Source organism: Saimiri boliviensis, chromosome X (genome assembly GCF_048565385.1).
Source record: "Saimiri boliviensis isolate mSaiBol1 chromosome X, mSaiBol1.pri, whole genome shotgun sequence".
Lineage (NCBI taxonomy): Eukaryota > Metazoa > Chordata > Mammalia > Primates > Cebidae > Saimiri > Saimiri boliviensis.
The window spans coordinates 48216342-48238215 of NC_133470.1; the positions used below are offsets into that span (position 1 = coordinate 48216342).

The 21874-nt window shown below is 41.1% G+C and overlaps 2 protein-coding genes across 3 annotated transcripts in view; one reads left to right on the forward strand and one right to left on the reverse strand.

Moving 5' to 3' along the window:
• Positions 1–3963: 3963 nt before the first annotated feature.
• Positions 3964–10075, reverse strand: XAGE3 (X antigen family member 3). Of its 2 annotated transcripts, none has more exons than XM_010331585.2 (5): positions 10003–10075; positions 9051–9139; positions 8450–8552; positions 6528–6653; positions 3964–4079 (listed from the first exon to the last, which is right to left on the reverse strand). In XM_010331585.2, exons 2-5 carry the CDS (start codon positions 9129–9131, stop codon positions 4057–4059), a joined length of 333 nt encoding a protein of 110 aa, XP_010329887.1. In that variant the 5' UTR covers positions 9132–9139; positions 10003–10075; the 3' UTR covers positions 3964–4056. The 2 variants fall into 2 exon arrangements, with proteins under 2 accessions (XP_010329887.1, XP_003943769.1); XM_003943720.3 differs by lacking the exon at positions 10003–10075 and adding an exon at positions 9248–9299.
• A 7054-nt stretch (positions 10076–17129) lies between these two features.
• The window catches only part of FAM156B (family with sequence similarity 156 member B), a 50465-nt gene continuing 45720 nt past the window's right edge, over positions 17130–21874 (forward strand). The window contains exon 1 of the mRNA XM_039475549.2: positions 17130–17146. The gene's annotated coding sequence lies outside the window, so the exon portion shown is untranslated. The remainder of the gene's footprint in view (positions 17147–21874) is intronic.

The following is a 21874-nucleotide window of genomic DNA, read 5'->3' on the forward strand; positions in this document are numbered from 1 at the left end:
GGAAGGTAACTCTCACCTTCCCCCAACTCTTCCCCCCGAAGCAGGTCACAAAACCTTCATTTGACAGGTGCTGTCTCTATACCCAGAGGAAATGGACATTTGTATATCTCTAAAAACACAAGGTCACTGACAGCAATCTGAACGAACAGGCCTAGCTGAGCTCTCCACAGTTAACTGTCATTAGATCATGTGTTTTTATCCAATCATGCTTCATCACTATCGACTTCTCCATCAAACCTAGAATAAATACGCACAAATTTTACTGTTTCTTTGTGTTTTCCTTTCCCTATGTAAAGCTATATTAAATAAATGTGTGTATGTGCTTTTCTTAAAAAAAATAAAATGAGATTTGGTGCTTCTCCCTCCCTGGCTCTTAATAACTTTTAAAGAAAGGTCAGATGTGTTTGCAGGAGATGTTGTGGCATTTTCGATAGGGATTGAGACATCGGTTCTTCTCTCCATGTTCCCACAAACTATTCCAAATGGCTTTAGTATTCTAGTTACATTTTCTGTAGCACAGTAAAATAGGTATGCTATCATTACTTTTTTAAATGTTTTTGTACCAATGGTTTCTTCTGGGAACATCTGTTAGCTCCATGAGCCATATTTTGGGAAACCGCTCCTTCAAGAAGAGAACAAAGCCTTTTATCTGAACAATGAAAAAATATATATTACCACAGATTTATATGAAAAGTGAGATTATCACTAAAGTCAACATACACAACACCAATTCTACATTCAATGCTGTCAGAAGCATTTGCTTCAAGAAAGCGCAGACTGTGAACTTAGAACTTGAATCCCCTTATCTGCTTCTTACTAGAATCATTTACTGTAAATTTTATGAAAACTCTAACTCACCTTTTTAAAGGATTAAATGAAGTCAGAAACAATGAAATGTAGCTCAGAGAAGTGACTAATGGATAGCACATGCTCTATAAATGTGAGCTATTATTATTCCTGGTTTTTGTAAAGAACTCAATAAATTGAACTATTGTCGTAACTATATACAGGTCAAAATCATGTAGGTAGGCCCAACATGGTTGTTCTCACCTGTTATCCCAGGACGTTTGGAGGCCAAGGAGGGAGGATCACTTGAGCCCAGGAATTCAAGATCAGCCTGGGCAACATAGCGAAAACTCATCTCTTAAAAAACTTATGCAGGCTAATTAATAGAATGGCAACTTTTAACTTTCTGTGTACAGAAGTTAGTATCAGTACAGAAAAAGGAGCAGGGAGTTTTCAGAGTGACAACATCATTAGAGGCATCATTGGAGGGAAGACAGGCACCTTATAAAGTTCAAAGGCATGGGAACCTAGAGCTGCCCCTTCTGTCTTTCTTTTAAGTAGAGTCCAAAGGTAAAAAGGAGATTTAATCCAGAAACAAAAGAACATGGCAAAGCCTATCCCCAAGTTATTCAGTCTTGCAGAGATTTCAGTTCCAGAGAATAGAAAGAGGACTTGTATCCCAATTCATTTCATGAAGCTAGTATAACCTAGATACCTATGTCCCACAAAGACAATACATATGGCCCCAACTTATGATGCTTCCACTTAAAATTTTTCAGCTTTATGATGGCAGATAAAAGAAATGCATTCAGTGAAAACAGTACTTTGAGTAGCCATATAACCATTATGTTTTTCACTTCCAGGATGGTGTTCAATAAATTACATGAGACAAAGTTATGATAAAATAGATTTTGTGTTAGATGATTTTGCACAACTCTAGGCTAACGTAAGCATTCTGGACACATTTAAGGTAGGCTAAGCTAAGCTATCATGTTTGCTAAGTTAGGTGTACTGAATGCATTTTCAACTTACAAAATTTTCAATATATGATCGATTTATTTGGACATAATTCTATGATAACTTCAGCATCTCTACATAAAATAAAAATATAGGCTAATATCACTTCTGAGAACACACATAGGAATCCCAAACAAATTAGTAATGCATAGATCATTTGAAAAGGATAGTGTGTCATGCCCCAATGTTTCCCCCTAGGAATGCAACATTGGTTTAAACATAGCAACTTACTAATGTAATTCACAATGTTAACAGATTAAGAAGAGAAAAAGTCCTGTAATCATCTACATAGATGCATTACAAGTGCTTCATGAAAGTCAACATATATTCAAGATAATCCTAGCAAACAGAAAATAGAATGGAACTTCCTATTCTAATAAAATATCATCTGAATGCAATTTATCTATTATCTATTAATGTTAATATTATCTACTTATTAGATATTACTTATATTATTTATTATTTATTAGATATTATTTATTAGTATTTATTAGTCATTTACTATATATTTATCAGATATTATTTAGTAATATTTGTTAGACATTAATTATTATTATATAATATTATTAGATATTATTCTATTATTAGGTAATATTAATATCTATTGATATTATGTATTATTATTATCTATTTTCAAAAGCACAGAAAACATGACAAAATGTTAAAAAAAAACTTTCCAGTGCCTACTAGACATAAAAGAAGGATGGCCACAATTACTGGTTCTAATCAGCATTGTATTAGGTGGGTCCAGCCAATGTTGTAAAATAGGAAACAGGAAAAAGTATACTGTTTGAAATGTCAAAAAAAAGATGTTGTTACTCAAAGATGATATAATTGTTTATGTTGAAAATCGGAAAGGATCTAGAGGTAATCTGGAATAAGGATCTTTAGCAAGGTTACTGCATAGAAAATCCATATACAAACATGATATCTGTTGGTTAAACGGAATCAAAAAGTGTTTTCTCTGCTCTTGCCCTAAAACCAATAACATGAAAGACTTCTGTAACCAAATATGCGGGGGCTTTTCTCCACAGACCAAGCAAGCAATCAGTTTTGCAGCATACATCAGATGGGTACCCTCTCATTCAGCCCCGATAGTATCTACCTGGAGATAGCATCAGATTGCACATGTTGAGGGCTCAGTCCCACAAGAGAGCCCTGTCAATTGCCACAAGCCCTAGTTTGTTTTGCTGTGTTTCTGACTCACCAGCTACAAATTGAATTTCCCATGACTCCTACTCGGGTTCAATTAATTTGGTAAAACATCTCATGACTCAGGGAAACATATACCTTTATGAGTTGATTAAAATAAAACATTAGAAAGGATGCAAATAAAGAGATGCATAGAGTAAGGAATGGGTTAAGGGGAAGGGAGCTTCCATGCCTTCTATGGAAATACTGTCCTTCATGTGTGCAGCTATCCAGAAGCTCTCCGAACCCTGTCCTTTTGGGGTTTTGCGGAGGTTTCCATTATGCAGGTGTAATCGATTAAACCACTGGCTGGCCATTGGTGATCAACCGAATCTTCAGCCCCTCTCCCTTCCCTGAAGGTTTGGGGTGGGGCTGAAAGTCCCAGCCCTCTAATCCCCCATTCTAAAGTTACACAGGGGTTGCTAGGCATCAGTCAACTCATTAGCATACAAAAAGACATCACTTTGTGGAGACTCTAAAAATATTAAGAGTTGTATACCAGTATAGAGGCTTGAGGACCAAATATATATTTATATATTTCATAACATCACAAGTGTGTATACCAGTGTAATCAGAATACAAAATTTCAAAAATGATACTTTTCCTTCTTTTTTTTTTGAAACAGAGTGTCCCTCTGTCACCCAGGCTGGAGTTGCAGTGACCTGAACATAACTACCTGCATCCTCGACCTCCTGAGTTCAAGAGATCCTCACACCTTAGCCTCAGGAGTAGCTGGGACAAAGTCTACATATATACATGCATACATTCATGCATTCATTCATTGACTTTTGCAGTGAGGGAGTCTCACTATGTTGCCCAAACTGGTGTCAGTTTCCTGAGCTCAAGAATTCCTCCTGCCTCAGCATCCCAAAGTGCTGGGATTACAGGCTTGAGCCACTACACCCGGCCACCATTTTCAATAGTATCAAATATTTGTGAATAAAAAGAACAAACGATGTACAAGACTTCTTCGGAGAGAGCTGCAAAAGTTTATTTAGATATTTTTAAGTCAAATATCTTATATAAAAACACAAGCTTTGTGTTGTTGCAGCTTGTCTTCGTTTAAGACTGTGGTTGCCTGCCATCTGTAATAGAAACGAAACAGGAGGGAACATTAGTAGCAGAACTGTATTCAGATGACATTAAAAGTATGCAAAGGAAACCGAAGTTTTGGTTTTATACCATGGACTAAAACCAGAAGCCTAAGAGTAACCCAATGGCTAACATTCAGTTAAATCTCTGTAGAGACTTTGAAGATAGACTTCCAAGCATCTGTATTAGCAACATTTTCAAAACACCTTTTCTGTAGTTCAAGGAAACCAAAAACTGTCTAACTTCAGAACACAATTAAATCAAGTGAACCTATTAAAATGTGGCTCCAAGTGAAAAGCAACCATTGTGTATAGTTTCAATAAAAATATAACTAGCTGGGCACGGTGGCTCACACCTGTAATCCCAGCACTTTGGAAGGCCGAGGCAGGCGGATCACGAGGTCAGAAGATCGAGGCCAACATGGTGAAACCCTATCTCTACTGAAAATAAAAAAAAAATTAGCTGGGTGTGGTGGCAGGCACCTGTAATCCCAGCTATTCAGGAGGCTGAGGCAGGACAATTGCTTGAACTCAGGAGGCGGAGATTGCAGTGAGCCGAGATCACGCCACTGCACTCCAGCCTAGCAACAGAGCGAGACTCTGTCTCAAAAATAAAAATAAATAAATGAATAACCAACACACAACAAACCTAAGAAACAAAGGAATTTACAAAGAATGTATAATGTAATGTTTTGGCTGGAAATAATAGTTGGGATGTTCAACAAGCTCCTGGGAAGCAGTTAATGTCACATTAGGAGCTGTGTAAGTGCAGTGAACAGAAAGCTAAGTGTTGCACTTTATTTTCTCTGTTGCGCCGAAGTGCAAAAATGATGCTTGGGGCTAGTTTACCCTTCTGTGGTCTTTAAGGTACGGTAACCATTTGTCCATGATTTTCGCCTATCATCCTAATGTCAATATGAAGAGTCCCTCTTTTTACACTTGAAAGTATTCCCACTGGTAAAAGTAATTACATGGTAACACTCAGTTTAATCTATCCCCATTATTTTTGACATCAAAATGGGAAAGAGGAGTATATCATGAATAGTGGTACAAAAAAAGAAACGGAGGAAAGGGAAAATACAAAAAGAGAGTAAGACATCTGGAAAAGCCAAGTATTTACTTGTAAAATTTAAGTGTTTTTGAGGGATAAGTGGTAAATTTCAGAAGTTCTTCCACAGTCTTTGTGATGTTTAGATATTCAGGTATTATTAGAATGTATTAACTAATGTGTATGTTCCTAGCATATCAATCATTTCATTCATATTTTGAAAATATTGGCATTCAAGAATGTATTCACTTTCAATTATACCATATATTCAGTATCTGTTAGGGTCTTGTTCATATTTCATGTTGAGCTTTTTCCATTTTCTTTAAGCGTGTGTAAACTATTACTCTAGTCATAGGCATTTTTCAAAAGAACAATCTTTTAAATTTCTTACTTTTGGATTACACTTCCTTTTATTAGTTATTCATACCTGTCTCTTATTAAGTATCTCTTTCCTTTTCCCTTAGATTTATTCTATTGCTCTTTATTATTTTCATTTTTAATTATTTTCCTTTCTCACGTAACTTGCTATCTATTTTAACAAGATATTCATTTAAGACTATAATCTTCCTAAGAATACAATTGAGGCTTGTTCAATGGGCTCCTGGAAATAGTTGAAAACTATCTTTCAATGTAAGTAGTCTAATGGAAAGGTTCAGCAGCATAGAACAAAAACATTTAGGTAATTGCTTCTATAAACATGGAATGCTTCCTATAAATTCAAAAACTCTTCTGATTAAAAGTCTCCAATTTGGAAACTACATGGAAAAGATACTTTCATCAAGCAAGTTCCCTGCTTATTTTCTTGGGAACCACGAAATCTCAATTCAGATATTATAACTGGAGTGAAACTGATTGTTATGAAAAACAAATTATATCTTTGCATTCTATCCAACAGAACATGAGGATACAGAAATCAACTTTGAAACAGATTTTAATATATCTGATTTGCATTTACTATTTTCAATAACAGCAAAAGATGGGTGTTGAATTTATGGAATTCATCCAGAATCTCACAAATAATGTTACAGCTGGTACTAGAATCTGCTTAAGATGCTCAGGATACTTCACGTAAACTAGTATTACAAATGCATTATGTATTTGTTAAAGGCAGAATTGAGAAAAGAATCTGAAAATTGTTAGTCGTTGGATATAATCAGAAATAAGAATATGCTTTCATATTTGATGATTCAATACAGCTTTGACCCATTTTGCATCTGTATCTGATCGTGTTTAAGTCTTAGCAGTCAGGCAACTGGGGTCTGAAGAACCTTTCAAAGAAAGTCTGCGTTTGAACTCTGATTTTAAAGGGGTAGTAATGTTCTCTCTTACTAACAAAAGTATAATATTGTGGAAAATAGAAAGCACATAATTTTGCATCTTAATGGATAGCATACCTCCTTCTGGCATTTTTAATTGCTCTGATTCTGGCAGAGTGTTCCCCTGGTCATCAGTACCATCTCCACATTCATCCCCAGTCTTTGACTGAGGCAGCTCCCGGAGATCAGCTTCCAGATCAGGCACTAAAAATTACAAAGGTTCTTGATTAAAGCAGGCAAACAAGAAAGACAAATAAGGAAATGATACTATTATTTTCCTCAGTGTTATGAAATAAAATTCTATAGCCTACTGCACTAATAAATGTGATGTAAAGATGTCACAACTTTGTTTTCCGCTATTATGAAATCTTATCTTAAATGACAATCTGAGGAAAAATGATACCACACTTACATTTCCTATACGTTACCACTGTGTATTTTAAACAGTGAGTATCAGCTATCTAGGCAATCTGCCCAATGGATAGCATTTTAATCATAACTTAAATGTAATTTTCTGAAAGATTAGATGAATATATTGGTGAACCGATGACAAATCTTACAGTCCTGACACTCATCACCTTTTGATGTAACTTGAAAATTTTTGGTTAAAATTAAACAAACTTAGGTCCAAAGGCCCTAAATGTAACTTTCCATAAAGGAATCCCATTTAGAAAAAAGTACCAAATATAACAAGAAAATCACTGTCTTCCACAAGAGTACAGGAATTTGAGTAAAAAAAACATTAATGGGCATTGTTGACAGTCATCATCTGGAAACCCGTTAACAGTGAATTGCTAAAATATTCCATGACCCAAATTTTGTCAGTTTAACTTCAAAATGCTATCCATTGAGGAAATTTCTGTGTCATGATAATCTTATCATACTTTGAGTTTTCTAATTATAAAAGTATTTAAACAACTCTTTAAAAGTTGCTTAAAATCATACTAATATAGCTGCCTGTATGCCAATGTCCTGAATTATCTAGCTTATACCAAACATACAGGTATCGATCGACTTAACGACCTATGCAACTTACGACCATTCGACTTTACGACCACAATCGCTAGCCACGACTGCTCCGCGTCTGGCAGCGCAAACGTTGCCCAGCTGGGCGTACGACAGTGCGGACCAGCTTCCGGCAGCACTACCATCTCCGCGTGCACCATTTCAACTGTACATATAGCCTACTCAACTTACGACCAAATCGTGTTACGACCGTTCCGCGGTCCCCACCGTGGTAGTAAGTCAAGCACTGCCTGTACTGTCAAAAATATACATCAAGGGAAACCATGGCTGTCATTTACTGAGGTCTTTTCTGGAGTTGCTATCCTGCTTCACTGAACTGTGTTTTCCTGAGCCAATACAGAAGTACCTTACAGTGCAGACACTTTCGGGTATTAGCATTTCAAGCAAAATCATTCACGTTTTCTAAGAACATACAGGTAGATGGCATGAAAAACACAAACCTTGGAATGAAATATGAATTCCTTCTCCATGAGTCAAGTGTTCTTGGTAAACCTCAATTGTGGAGACTCAGTTTTCTTATTTATAAAATGGGGTTAACATCCTTATGCAAATGGGCTTTATTCAGGGTACTATAAGGTGGGGTGACTTGGCATTCTACATACTATTAAAAGGTGCTTACAATACTGTGGACACCGTGGCTGAGAACATCAGACAACCACATTCTAAGAAGATCAAATTAAACTAGTGAGATAATGTACATTTTTGTACATCAAATTAAACCGTTTCATCTGATTTAGCAAGAACTGTATTTTTAAGCATACAAAATATATTTCAAAGGTAGCAGAAGATTCATTATATCCAGGGACTCCAGGAAGCTGCAAACTATACTCTTCACTTTTCCAGCCAACTCTCAATAAATGTTTGAGATTCTTTCCTAATGTTTTCTTTCCTCATGTTACTGGTCATGGCATAAGGCATGACGCACACATAGGCCTCCTCCCCCCATACACATTCTTTCTTTCCCTTCCCAGCACCTTGAATTTCAGCTGCACCCTGATCTTCTTCTCTCTCCTGACCAGGTGTAGGATTCTGACTTTCAGCCAGTGGTTCCTCTTGCTGAGGCACATTATTAGGCTCCTGGAACCAGAAGTGTGTGTATACAGATAAAAAGTTTGGTTATCAATACATTTTAATAATATAAATATACAGAATACATTGATATTTCTGATCATAAGTCTAAAGACATTTCTCCAACACTATTCCACATACTTATGCTCCATAAAGTTACTCTTTCCACAGAGAGGTTACTCTAAGACAGTTACCCTCAAGGACTTCGGAAGCTGTTTTAATCTATGTTGGGATGAATGTGTGTGATCTTTTGCAAATAAGCATGAGAAGGAAATCATGGGCAAAATCTGGGGAACGCAAGATCATCCATCCAGAGAATAGAACTTAAGCCTCTTGGATTTATGTTTCTTTCATGAGATCGAATTATCATTTTTATCAGCATGGGAGACCTTTATTGGTGTATCTATACTGGTTCAGCAACAATTACAAAACTATGTTTTGTAATAACAATAAGTTACAAAAAACGACTTTCTGCTAATAGAAAACATCAAAGATTAAGGCACTCACCAGCATAGGCCCAATCAGCTCAGGAGGTGGTATAGTTCTACTTGGTCTAGGCCTATATGTTGATCTTCCTCTCCAAATCATATTTCACACTGCCAAAAGAATACTGTGAATTGGTAAATGCACTTGAAAGGACAGCTGTATTTGACCACTTCCATGACCAAATGTCAACTCGCCATTTTTTAAAAGTTTGTAAATACTTTCAAACTAAGTCACCAGGCATGTGTAAGTGTGTGTGCCTTCTGAATGCTTGCAAAGCCACTTAAGTTGGTCAGGCTAGCTGAGCAATGTCTTAAGGCTCCTGGCAAAAGACAAAGGATATTTCTGATGAGATTTGGTTTCACAACTGAACTGTCCTCCATGGAGACATTTGGGAAAATACAGCCAGAGAATTAAAAGTGCAGTGGCCATGGCTTTTGTCACACACCCGTTTGTTAGGCCCATTTCCCCCATAAAATCAAGTTTTGTTGGAATGCAGAGCTCCACCCATTCAAACCTCCACGGTCGACTTGAGAAGTTGCCACACAGCGCTGGGCCCTCCTCACTGGACACCTCTGCTGGGTGCTCTACAGACATCAGGCCTGCGGTCAGCAGCCTGCAGCATTCCCAGTTCCCTTCCTTAATGCCCACCCCGCTCCTTCCTGGTTTCCACGGAAGAGTCTGGAATCTGTCCTCTGTCGAGGGTTCCAGCGACTCAGATACTTTCCCTAGTACCCTCACCAGTCACCCCATCTTCACCTGACCCCGCTCAACTACGTGGCCCACCTTCTTCCCTCGTTCTGACCCCCACACAACAAGGCCCGTGGCGGTGCCACCTCACGAGGAGGTCGATCACCTTGAGACCCTCCGGCCTCCGAGGCCACGGACCATGCTGCCCCACACTCCGGACAGCCACTGGCTTCTCCTCACACTCAGTCACACTTCAACCCCTGCGAGGACTGGCCTGCCGACCTACCGGTTACGTCTCTGTAGGACAGAAAAAGTCCAGCCAGCAGGAACACGATCCTCACACCCTCACAGCTCCGCGGTGTTTATCACATGCACAAAGGGGTGGACGGGAAGACTTCCAGTGAACATGCGCAGTGAGGTTGGTGCCTGCCTTGTGGGCTGTGGCACCTCTCCTCGCCCCACCCTATCCCGCACTGCGCAGATTCCCACTGAAGACGTCGGAATGTGCAGTCTGTGAGTGGTTTCATGTGCCTCCGGGACTCAAATACCACAAATAGTTTCCTCCTTCAAAACTCACTCCATGGTCACTAGGTCCTCCTCTCCTCTATGGCCTTCCTTCCTTCCGTGTCTGGAACCCCCCAAGACAGCAAGGCCATGGCTGTGTCACCTCCTGTTAGGAGAAGGACAGGGACCTCAAGGTCCTTCCCCCTAGGAGGCTATGGACCGTGCCCACGTGCTTCTCCTCACACTCACTCACACTTCACCTCTGGGAAGACTGATCTGCGAACCTACTGGCTGACTCCTAGTCAGCAACACAGAAGGAAGTCATGAGGCCTCCTTGCACAGCTCTGCAGGAAAAGAAGGCAGACAGCAAGGCATATGGCCAACAAGGCACGTGGGCAGCAAGGGGCATGCACACTGAGTCAGGTACATGCAAGACCAGCCAGGGTTTTCCCTGTCTCCCTAGACTCACATCCCTAAGGTGTTTGTAGTAGAAAGAAAGGGACTGGCCGGGCACAGTGGCTCACGCCTGTAATCCCAGCACTTTGGGAGGCAGAGGTGGGTGGATCACGAGGTCAAGAGATCGAGACCATCCTGGCCAACATGGTGAAACCCCGTCTCTACTAAAAATACAAAAAATTAGCAGGGCATGGTGGCGTGCACCTATAGTCCCAGCTACTTGGGAGGCTGAGGCAGGAGAATTGCTTGAACCCGGGAGGCGGAGGTTGCAGTGAGCTGAAATTGTGCCACTGCACTCCAACCTGGCGCCTGGCAACAGAATGAGACTCTGTCTCAAAAAAGAAAGAAAGAAAGAAAGAAAGAAAGAAAGAAAGAAAGAAAGAAAGAAAGAAAGAAAGAAAGAAAAGAGAAAGAAAGAAAGAAAAAAGGAGAGATGAGTGATCATTGCAGGAGCAAAGCCCCTGAGAAGGTGGGAGGCATGGGATCCTGAGGTGAGGTTAGGGGCTGGCTTCAGTCAAGAGCATTGTATGCAGAAGGTTGGTGGAGAATGCCAGGGCAAGCATGGGTAGGCTGGATTTGGGAAGCTTTAAGAGTTCTCAGCAGATCGCTTCTCTCCTCTGAATAAATCATTATGGGAGGTCATTCAAATGGAGGAGAGTTTCTAGCATTGTGGACATGTTTATATAACTATAGAGAAATACATCCATCATCATGAACAGAATATTTCTAGAAATATGAATGTTGATGCTCTTATGGTGAGCTCTCAGACAGGAATGGGGAACACGTTTTTGGAAACAGGTGGGCACACAATCCTTGTAAGAAAGTAGCACAGAATTTGGCTAGATTGCATTCTGTTAAATGCAGATTAAAACTTATAAGTGATGAAATTGCATATGTAGCTAAGAATATTTCAAAGTATTAAAGTTGTGGCCTGGTTTCTCCTCACTGCTGTTTGCAAAACACAAGGAAGGAGAAATAAATCAACAACAGAACTGCTGAGCAAAAAGGAATCAGCCCTTGATTATTTAGAAGATTCTCAGCCTATCCAAATGGCAAGCTCTGGAAGTAGGGCCAAGGGTGTAGTGGGATAACTGATTGCTAAAGAGATGAGGGATGTGAGTCATGGATCTAATCAGCCATCTCAGCAGAAAGCTGGGATGGAGATGCAGTTATCCAGGAAAGATCTATGGAGGACTGAAGGTCTGTTTGCATGGACGCCATGAATTGCATCAGAGGCCAACATGTTTTTGAGGATTTTAAACCAATAGAAGCACAGCCAGCCTGGAATGAAAGGGACAAAACATGGTACAAAATAAAGGAAGAGTGACTTTGAGGGGAGAGCTACAGATGCAGAAGCTGGCAAGCTGCCACTGTCTCTATAGGTCCAGGCAGCAACGATCTGGGGAACAGGAATCCAGACACTTCCTCCTTAGCTCCAGATGACAAAGCCATCTCCTCAATTTCAGGAAACAGGGCTTTTGCCCAGGGGCAAGGGAGCAGGGCTAACACTCAGGGCCAAGAGGGCAGAGCTGCCACCCTACTTGGCCCAGAGGACACAGCATCAAGCCAAAGAGGACTATTCTGAAGTCTTAAAATCTCATGGAATTTGCTCTGCTAGGTTTCCGACTTGCTTGGGCCGCATGACTCCTTTTCTCCTACCATCTTCTCCATTTTGGAATGAGAATGTTTCTCCTATGCCTGCACCTTCATGCTGTTTTGGAAGCAGATAACGTCTTACCTGGTTTCACAAGTTCACAGAGGGAAATAATTTTGCCCCAGGATACAGCATACTGAGTCTCCCCCTTTCTTGCTTTTGATGACATTTGAATGAGATTTGGGATTTAGAGTTAATGCTTGAAAGAATTAAGAGTTTTGAGGGTGTTGAGATGAAGTGAATGTATTTTGGATGTGAGAGGACATGAATTTTGAGGTGCCAGATGGTGGACTTTTACATGTTAAATCATGTCCCCTTCAGAAATGTATGCAAGCATAAATCATAGATATTGCATGTAGTGTTTCAGACCACCATAATAAAGCAAGTCACACACATTTTTTGGTTTTCTAGTGCATATAAAAGTGATGTTTATAGTATGTTCTCACTCATAAATGAGAACTAAGCTATGTGGATGCAAAGGCATAAGAAGGTTACAGTGGACTTTGAGGACTCAGGGGAAAGGATGGGAGTAGGGTAAGGCATAAAAGACTACACATTGGGTACACTGTATACTGCTTGGGTGATGGGTGCACCAAAATCTCATAAATCACCACTAAAGAACTTGTTCATGTAACCCAATACCACCTGTATCCCAAAAACCTACTGAAATAAAAAATTACAAAATAATAACAAGTGTTGTTTACACTACACTACAGTCTGTTAACTGTGCAATAGTATTATGTCAAAAAAATCTACATACCTTAATTGGAAAATACTGTATTGCTAAAACATGCTAAAGATCATCTGAGCCTTCAGTGAGTTGTAACTTTTGTGCTGGTAGAGGGTCTTGCCTGGATGTACATGGCTGCTGACTGATCAGGGTGCGGATTGTTGAAAGTTGGGTGACTGTGGCAATTTATTTTCTTTTTTATTTTCTTTTTAACAAACCAAAACTACACAGAGAGCTGTGGCAATTTCTTAAAATAAGACAACAATGAAATTTGCTCCATTGATGGACTGACTCTTCCTTTCATGAAATATTTCTCTGTAGCAGGCAATGCTGCTTGATAGCATTTTACCCACAGTAGAACTCCTTTATAAATTGGAGTCAAATCTCTCAAATCCTGCCATTACCTAATCAACTCATCCTTTGCTGTCATTTCCACAATGTTCACAGCATCTTCCCCGGGAATAGATTTCATCTCAAGAAACTACTTTCTTCATTCATCCATAAGAAGCAACTCCTCACCAGTTAAAGTTTTTTCATGAGATGGCAGCAGTTGAGTCATCTCTTCATGCTCCACCCTTGTTCTCTTCCTAGTTCCACCATGTTGGCAGATACTTCATCCACTGGAGCCATGAACCCCTCAAAATCATCCATAAGGGAATACACAGTCTGCTGTCATTATGTGGAGCATTCTCCACGTATCACTTAGATCCAGTTAGTCCATGGTGCCATTCAGTTCATCCATATGTTGCTGATTTTTTTCCATTGGCTCTGTCTGATTTGATTATGTATTTTAAAGCTTTGTAGTTGAATTCTGTGCAAAAAAAAAAAAAGGTAATTTAGCAGGTCTGAAATTACTATCCTTAGAAAGGTCAGCTTGCAAGACTGACCCTTGCCTGGCATCTGTGAACTTGATTTCAGGAGGTTTTCCACCATTCTCCATCTGATAAGAGTGATTTACTCTTCTGAAACTGTTTGTTTAAGTAACGTGTTTTATGCTGAACACCAGCTTCCCTTCTGGGAATCTGAAATGAGGTAGCCTGTTAGGCAGAGAGTGCCTGTGTGACCAGTCCCCAGTAAAAACCTAGGGCACTGAGTTTCTAATGAACTTCCCTGGTAGACGACATTTTACACGCGTTGTCATGATTCATTGCTGGAGGGACAAATTGTGTGACTCAATTGGGAAGGGATTCTTGGGAGCTTTTGCTGGTTCCCTCCAGACTGCCCAGTGGGCTTTCCCTGTTACTAATTGAGTTCAGTATTCTTTTGCTATCATAACTCTTAGCCACAGCACATCTATACATTGAGTCCTCATAAGAAATCACTGGAAGTGAGCATGGTCTTGGGTGTTCCTGACACACTAGCAGCAACAGTGTGATTCACCAGCAAGACCCTGACGCACTAAAATATGGTGAATGCGTTCTTTGAATAAAGAATTAAGAGGGGTAGACATGATAAAGCTGTCACACCTGGGAGACTGTGAAATTGCCCATAATAGGACGCAGCAGCCTAGCTGTTTTCTGTTGTGAGAAATATATGTACTCACAGCATTTCACAGTAATCCCACCAACTGCAAGAAAGTTGGCTCACTGGATCCCTTAGCCACGGTTCTATGCTGAATAAGGCAGTGGGGGAAGGGTGCAGCCAGGTGCTGATTTTGACTTTTGTTTTATCCTCCAGGCAGGAAGAGAAAGTACTCAAGTGTTGCCAAAGGTGATTTTTGAGTGGGCAAAACTCCAGGAAGTTTGATTGCACTTTCCTCCAAGTGGGAAAGAAAATATCAGTTTTCTGGGCAGGAGCAAAAACTTCGATAAAGGGAAAAAAAAGGGAGGGGGCAAACAGGTCGGGTGCAGTAGCTCACACCTGTAATCCCAGAACTTTGGAAGTCTGAGGCAGGACAATCACTTTAATTCAGTAGTTTGAGACCAGCCTGGACAACACAGCGAGACCTCACATTTACAAAATTTTAAAAATTAGCTGGGCATGGTCACATGCATATGCAGTCCTAATTACTAAGGAGGCTGAGGCGGGAGAATCACTAAACTGCAGAAGGTCGAGGCTGCAGCAAGCTGTTATCATGCTACTACACTCCAGTCTGGGTGAGAGAGTGAGATTTTGTCTCAAAAAAATAAAGTCATTGCTGACCTAATTAAAGACCAATGATACTAATATTTTCTGAGCTAAATCATGAGAAGATGGTATCAATTTATTCACGTCCAGAGTGAGAGAAAACAGGCAATGGGGAAAGAGAGTGGAGCGTGGAGGGCAGGTGAAGGTGTGCGGGGACGGGGAGAGGGGTCTGGGGCAGACGGGCTAGGAATAACGGGGAAGAGCAGAAAGCAGAAGTTCAGAGATGTGAGAATAAAAGCTCACACTTCTGGATACTTGCTGTGGGCCAGATGTTTTTAGTGCACCCTACTCTCTCTCTCTCTCTCTCTCTCTCTCTCTCTCTCTCTCTCTTTTTCTCTCTCTACATAATCTATTCAAATTAGGCTATATATACATGACTATATTTTTAAATTATATGTATGTATATATAATAGTCATTTAGTGGTCATAGCAACACTGCCGGGTGTGTGTTACTAATGTTACTGTCCCTTATGACAGAAAACGAACTGTGAGACATAGGTTAAGAAACTAAAGAACTTGCCCAAAGTCACGTCGCCAGCAAGGGCAGAGTCAGATTGGTACCCAAGTTGGAGAGGGGCATATAGACATATGCAATCCGACTCTGACACTCTAGAATGCACTGCAGTGACGAATGCTCCTCCAGATCAGAAGACAGGTGAAAGCATCCAGCAGCATTCATGAGATGACATTCTCTGCGTGTGGATTGAACATGAGGTCTCTTGAGTGCGTTTGATAATACGGGTGGTGCGTCATTACCAGGAAAGCACAAAGATGGCCTCTGGTGCATATCAAGCTTTCTGTATGTGTTTGCTACCATGGATATTAGCAGCAACAGCCCTGTCACTGTCATTATGGGGAGAGCTTTGGAATAATATTAAACAAAAGAACAGATGCAGTGTTATAAACACACTTCTTATTCTCCAATCGCATAATTTTAAGAAATGCATAGAAAAAAGCCTGGAAGGGAATGCACCACATACGAAGTGTCATTGTCTAAGTGAGAAACTCTCGATCATTTTGAAATAACATTCCTTTCACGGTTTTACTTGCATTTTCTTTGTTACTATTCCACCGTCACTGTTTCTACAATAACTTTTTAAATAGATATTCTGAAGACTCATTCTCTTCGGTATCTTGAGAATTAGGGGTAAAAGGTGTTTTGCTGTCCTTATCAGAAGGAAAACCAGTCAGAGACCCCAGGGGCAGCATTTAAAAGAGAAGAAAGGTTTCTGGTAGGGTAGAGAGGACAGTGACGGAGGCAGAGTAATGCAGATGGAAGGTTAGCTGAAGACCCCAGGCATCCTGAGAAATGCCACTGTCGGTACATGTTGAAATAAACCAAAACACCCGCATGTCCGTAAGTGGAGGCTGCTGTGTTATCGAGATGGAGATCTTTATGAAGTCTGCTTAGACCTTTCTTCTCCTTCCGCTCCAGCGGAAGGAGAATTAGGGGTAAAAGGTGTTTGGGCAGCACATGGCCCTGGCAAGGCGCTGCTGCAGGTCAAGGCCCGGCCCACCTGCAGCATCATCACTTCCGAGAGTGGTCTGGGGCACCTGTCTTGGTATCTGGAACCCTACAGATTGAGATCAGGGAAACAGAGAAAACACACAGTGCAGGAGTTAAACTCAACACTCCCCCCATGACACCAACAGTGCAAAGCGAGAGGCACGTATAGGTTGTTGTGGTCATTAGTTTGGGATGATCAGGGCTGGGTTGGGTCGGTCCCGGAAAGACCTGGGGGAGTGAGAACCAGTGTGATCTATGACATTACTAGTGCACAAGTAAGTGGCTAAGCTTCTGTTTCCTAGGTTTGTTTTCCTGCTAAGACAAGGGAGTGCTCCATTACTGTGGTGAGAAGCCCCCCTGGCCTGAGGTGTGTGAGGGAATAACTGCACCTAGTGATGAGCATTCTGAAGATTCGCCAGAAACTGTGACAAGGGGGCACTGCCCGCGTAAAGGTATAAAGGCCCCCGGCCCTTACCACCCACAGACCCAGAAAGCTCTCGGGCCTGGCTGTGCGTCATGCCATGGCACCTTCAGGAAGCTTTGAGGCCACCCTCGAGCTAAGCCGGTGCCCTTCAGCCTCCTAATGCAGGTCGGGGGACTGCCCAGAAGCTGCCCACTGATCTGAGTCAGTGCCAGGGGAACAGGCGTTTGTGTGTGTGTGCCTGTGTGTGTTTGTGTGTGTCTGTGTGTGTGTTTCACAGAGAGGGAGGGCGCACCTGTAACAGCCAGAGAAATCCACCAGGGCTGGCTCTGTCTTGCGTCCTACCTGAGGGGCTAACTGCCTTTGCTCATTCCCACACGTAGGCCAAGCTAACTGTGGGAGGAATTTAGTGTAGGGTTTAACTTCAAAGCAAGGATGATAATAGTCCATTTCAGAACCCAGCCTGAGGAGATGTACACACAAGCAGCAGTGTTGTGTGAAAGGTTTATGGGAGCACTGTGACCTCACCAAGGACAAAGACGTTTTGCAACCTCCTTGGGCTCCTGTAGACACCTACATGTCTGTGGTCACCATTATCCTCCTGAACTCACCCTCTCCTGATTCTCCCTTCCCCAGTGTAAAACGAAGCTTGGGATTCATGCCCCTTAAGATGGTTCCACAGGATGTTAGTCCATCACCTTGCTGTTTCTCTGAAATAAAGTCACTTTCCTCTGCCCAGGAGGTGGAGGTTGCAGTGAGCCATGATCAGGCCACTTCACTCCAGCCTGGGCCACATAGTGAGACCCTGTCTCAAAAAAAAAAAAAAAAAAAAAAAAAAAAAGACTTAATTTGTTGAACAGTCATTTACCAAACCCCAACTATCTCCTGGGTACTGTGCTGAGTGGGGCATATGACAAAAAAAAGACACATCCCCACCCTCATGGAGTTTATGTCAAATTGTAAGGTAATGGTCTGTCTACTGATCCCACACATAAAATGCAAAAATTCCTGCCAGACTTCAAGTAATATCCTACCACTTCATGGACACTGTTAGACTCGTACAGCTGTGTACTTCCATTTCCTTTCTCTCCACTTTTCTGCTATTGTTGTCTTACATTATATTTCTACCTGTGTCAGAATCCCACAATACATTGTTACTATTTGACAGTCAATTTTCTTTTAAAGAGATTAGCCACAAGGAAAAATCTTGGCTGAGCATGGTGCCTCACACCTGTAATCCCAGCACTTCAGGAGGCTGAGGCAGGAGGATTGCTTGAGCCCAGGGGTTTGACAGAAGCCTGGGCAACACAGGGAGACCTTTTCTCATTAAAAAAAAAAAAAAAAAAAAAAAAAAAAAACTTAGTTTGTTTTTTTTTGTTTTTCTTTTCTTTCAAATCAGCCAAGTCCAGTGGCTCACACCTGCAATCCCAGCACTTTGGGAGGCTGAGTCGGGCGGATTGTCTGAGCTCAGGAGTTCATGACTAGCCTGAGCAACACAGTGAAACCCCATCTCTAGTAAAATACAAAAAAATTAGCCTGGCGTGGTGGGGTGCACATGTAGTCGCAGCTACTCAGGAGGCTGAGGCAGGAGAATCACTTGAACCCAGGAGGCGGACGTTGCAATGAGCCAAGATCACACCACTGCACTCAAGCCTGGGTGACAGAGTGAGACTCTGTCTCCAAAAAAAAAAAAAAAATGTTGTACCTTCCCACAGTTGTTCTATGATCAGCATTGTTAAGTTCTGTGTATAGATACAAATTTCCTTCTATTTTCCTCCTGACCCAAGAACTTCCTTTAACATGTTTTGGAGGACAAATCTGTTGACAATAACTTTTCTCCCCATTTTTGTTTGTTTACCTGTTTGTGTAAACATGTTTATGTCACCGTCATTTAAAAAAATTGTTTGTGCTGATTAGAAAGTTCTGGGTTGCATAGATTCTGATGAGAGGTCTGAAGAATGACTTTAAATTTGTTCGTCTGTATGCAGTGTCTACTTTGCTTTTTCTGCCAGGGCATTGGTATTGGGGTTTGAATCAATCTTTTCAGTAGCGGGACTGGCCTTTGGTCATGTTGTTGCTGTAGTTATTTGGTTGTCCTGGAGCTGAAGGCCCCAGGCATCCTGAGGAATGCTACATTCAGTACATGTTGAAACAAACCAAAACACCCTCATGTCCATAAGAGGAGGCTGCTGTGCTATCGAGATGGAGATCTTTATGAAGTCTCCTTAGACCTTTCCTCTCTTTTGGCTCCTTTGTTTGTGTTGTTGCTGTAGATATTTTCAATATAACACAATACTTCAGATTCAGGGTACAATACACCAGGATGCAAAAATCAATTGTTTTCTTCTTTATTTTTATTTTATAAATGGCCATGAGAATTGTACATATATATGGGGCAAGTAGTGATAGTTTCATACCTATAATGTATAGTGATTATATTTCATACATATAATGTATAGTGATTACTCTGCTTTGAGTATTTAGCAGAGTAATTAGCATATGGATTGTCTCAAACATTCATCATTTCTTTGTGCTAGGAATATTCAATATCCTCCTAGCTATTTCAAACTATATAATATATTATTTTTTTATTCTTTCAAGATAGAGTCTTGCTCTGTCACCCAGGCTGGAGTGCAGTGGCACAATCTCAGCTCACTGCAACCTCTGCTTCCCAGGCTCAAATGATTCTCTTCCCTCAGACTCCTGAGTAGCTGGGATTACAGGCAACCACCACCATGCCTGGCTAATTTTTGTATTTTTAGTAGAGACAGGATTTCACCATGTTGGCCAGGCTGGTCTCAAACTCCTGACCTCAGATGATCCGCACACCTCTGTCTCCCAAAGTGCTGGGATTACAGGTGTGAGTTACCACGCCCAGCCTACGTATTACTGTTAATTTTAGTCATTCTACAAGGCTACGGAAGAGTATAACTTACTTCTCCTATCAAGCTGCAATTTTGTATCCTTTAACAGATCTCTCCCTATCCCCACCATGCCTTTCTCTTCCCAGCCTCTAGTATCCTCTGTTCTACTTTTCTTTTTATATGCTTTAGGTTCTAGGATACACATGCCGAACATGCAAGTTTGTTACATAGGTATACACATGCCATGGTGGCTTGCTGCACCCGTCAATCTGCAGTCTACATTAGGTATTTATCCTAATGCTTTCCCTCCCCTAGCCCCCCACTCCCCGACAGGCCTCAGTGTGTGATGTTTCCCTCCCTGTATCCATATGTTCTCATTGTTCAACTCCCACTTATGAGTGAGAATGCGGTGTTTGGTTTTCTGTTCCTGTGTTAGTTTGCTGAGAATGATGGTTTCAAGCTTCATCTGTGTCCCTGCAAAGGACATGAATTCATCCTTTCTTATGGCTACATGGTATTCCATGGTGTATCTGTGCCACATTTTCTTTATCCAGTCTATCATTGATGGGTTGGTTCCAAGTCTTTGCTATTGTGGACAGTGCTACAATAAACATATTTTTTACCTTCCAACTATGAGTGACAACATGTGGTGTTTAAGTTTCTGTTCCTGGCTTATTTCACTTAACATAAAATCTTCCACTCCACCCAGGATTGCTGAGAATGACAGAGTTTTGTTCTTTTTTAGTGCTGAAACGTATTCCATTGTGTACAGGTACCACATTTTTTTCATCCATTCATCTAGGCTGATTCCATAGAGTGGCTATTGTGCATAGTGCTGTAATCAGTGTGGGAGCGCAGATGTCTCTCTGACATGGCTGATTTCCTTCCTTTTGAATAAATGCCCTGTAGTGGGATTGCTGGATCATATGGTGGTTGGTTCTATTGTAGTTTTTGGAGGAACCTCCCTTCTGTTCTCCCTGGTGTCTCACTAGTTTGAATTCTCACCAATGAAGTATGACAGTTCCCTTTTCTTTGCATCCTTGCCAGCATTTGTTATTTTTTGTCTTTTTGACAATGGGTATTCGAAGTTGGTGAGATGATAACTCACTGTGGTTTTACTATTATTTCTTTTCTTTCCTGGAGACGAGGCCTCACTATGTTGCCCAGGCTGGTCTTGAAGTCCTGAGCTCAAGCATTCCTCCTCCCTTGGCTTCCCAAGTAGCTGGGACTACAGGCCTGCTCCATCTCAGCCAGTTCTCAATGTGGTTTTGATTTGCATTTCCCTAATGGCTAGTGATGTTCAGCATGTTTTCATACATTTCTTGGCCATTTGTATGTCTTCCTTTGAGAAATATCTATTCAGATCATTTCCCTATTTGAGCATGGATGGGTTTTTTTAAGCTGTCGAGATGTTCCACTTCCTTGTATATTCTGGATGTTAATACTCTATCTAATGAATAGTTTGCAAATATTTTCAATCTTTTGTAAATAAATATGGGATTTCATTTTTATTTTATTTTATTTTATTATTTTTTTTTTTTTTGAGACTGAGTTTTGCTCTTATTGCCCAGGCTAGAGTGCAATGGCACAATCTCGACTCACTATAACCTCCACCTCAGCGGTTCAGTAGATTCTCGTGCCTCAGCCTCCCGAGTAGCTGGGATTACAGGCATGTGCCACCACGCCTGGCTAATTTTTAGTAGAGCCAGGTTTCTCCATTTTAGGCAGGCTGGTTCCAGGCTCCTGACCTCAGGTGATCTGCCTTCCTCGCCTCCTAAACTGCTGGAATTGCAGGCATGAGCTACTGCGTCTAGCCAGGGATTTCATTTATTTAATTTTTTTTTCTGAGACAGGGTCTTCTTCTGTCACCCAGGTTGGAGTGTGGTGGCACAATC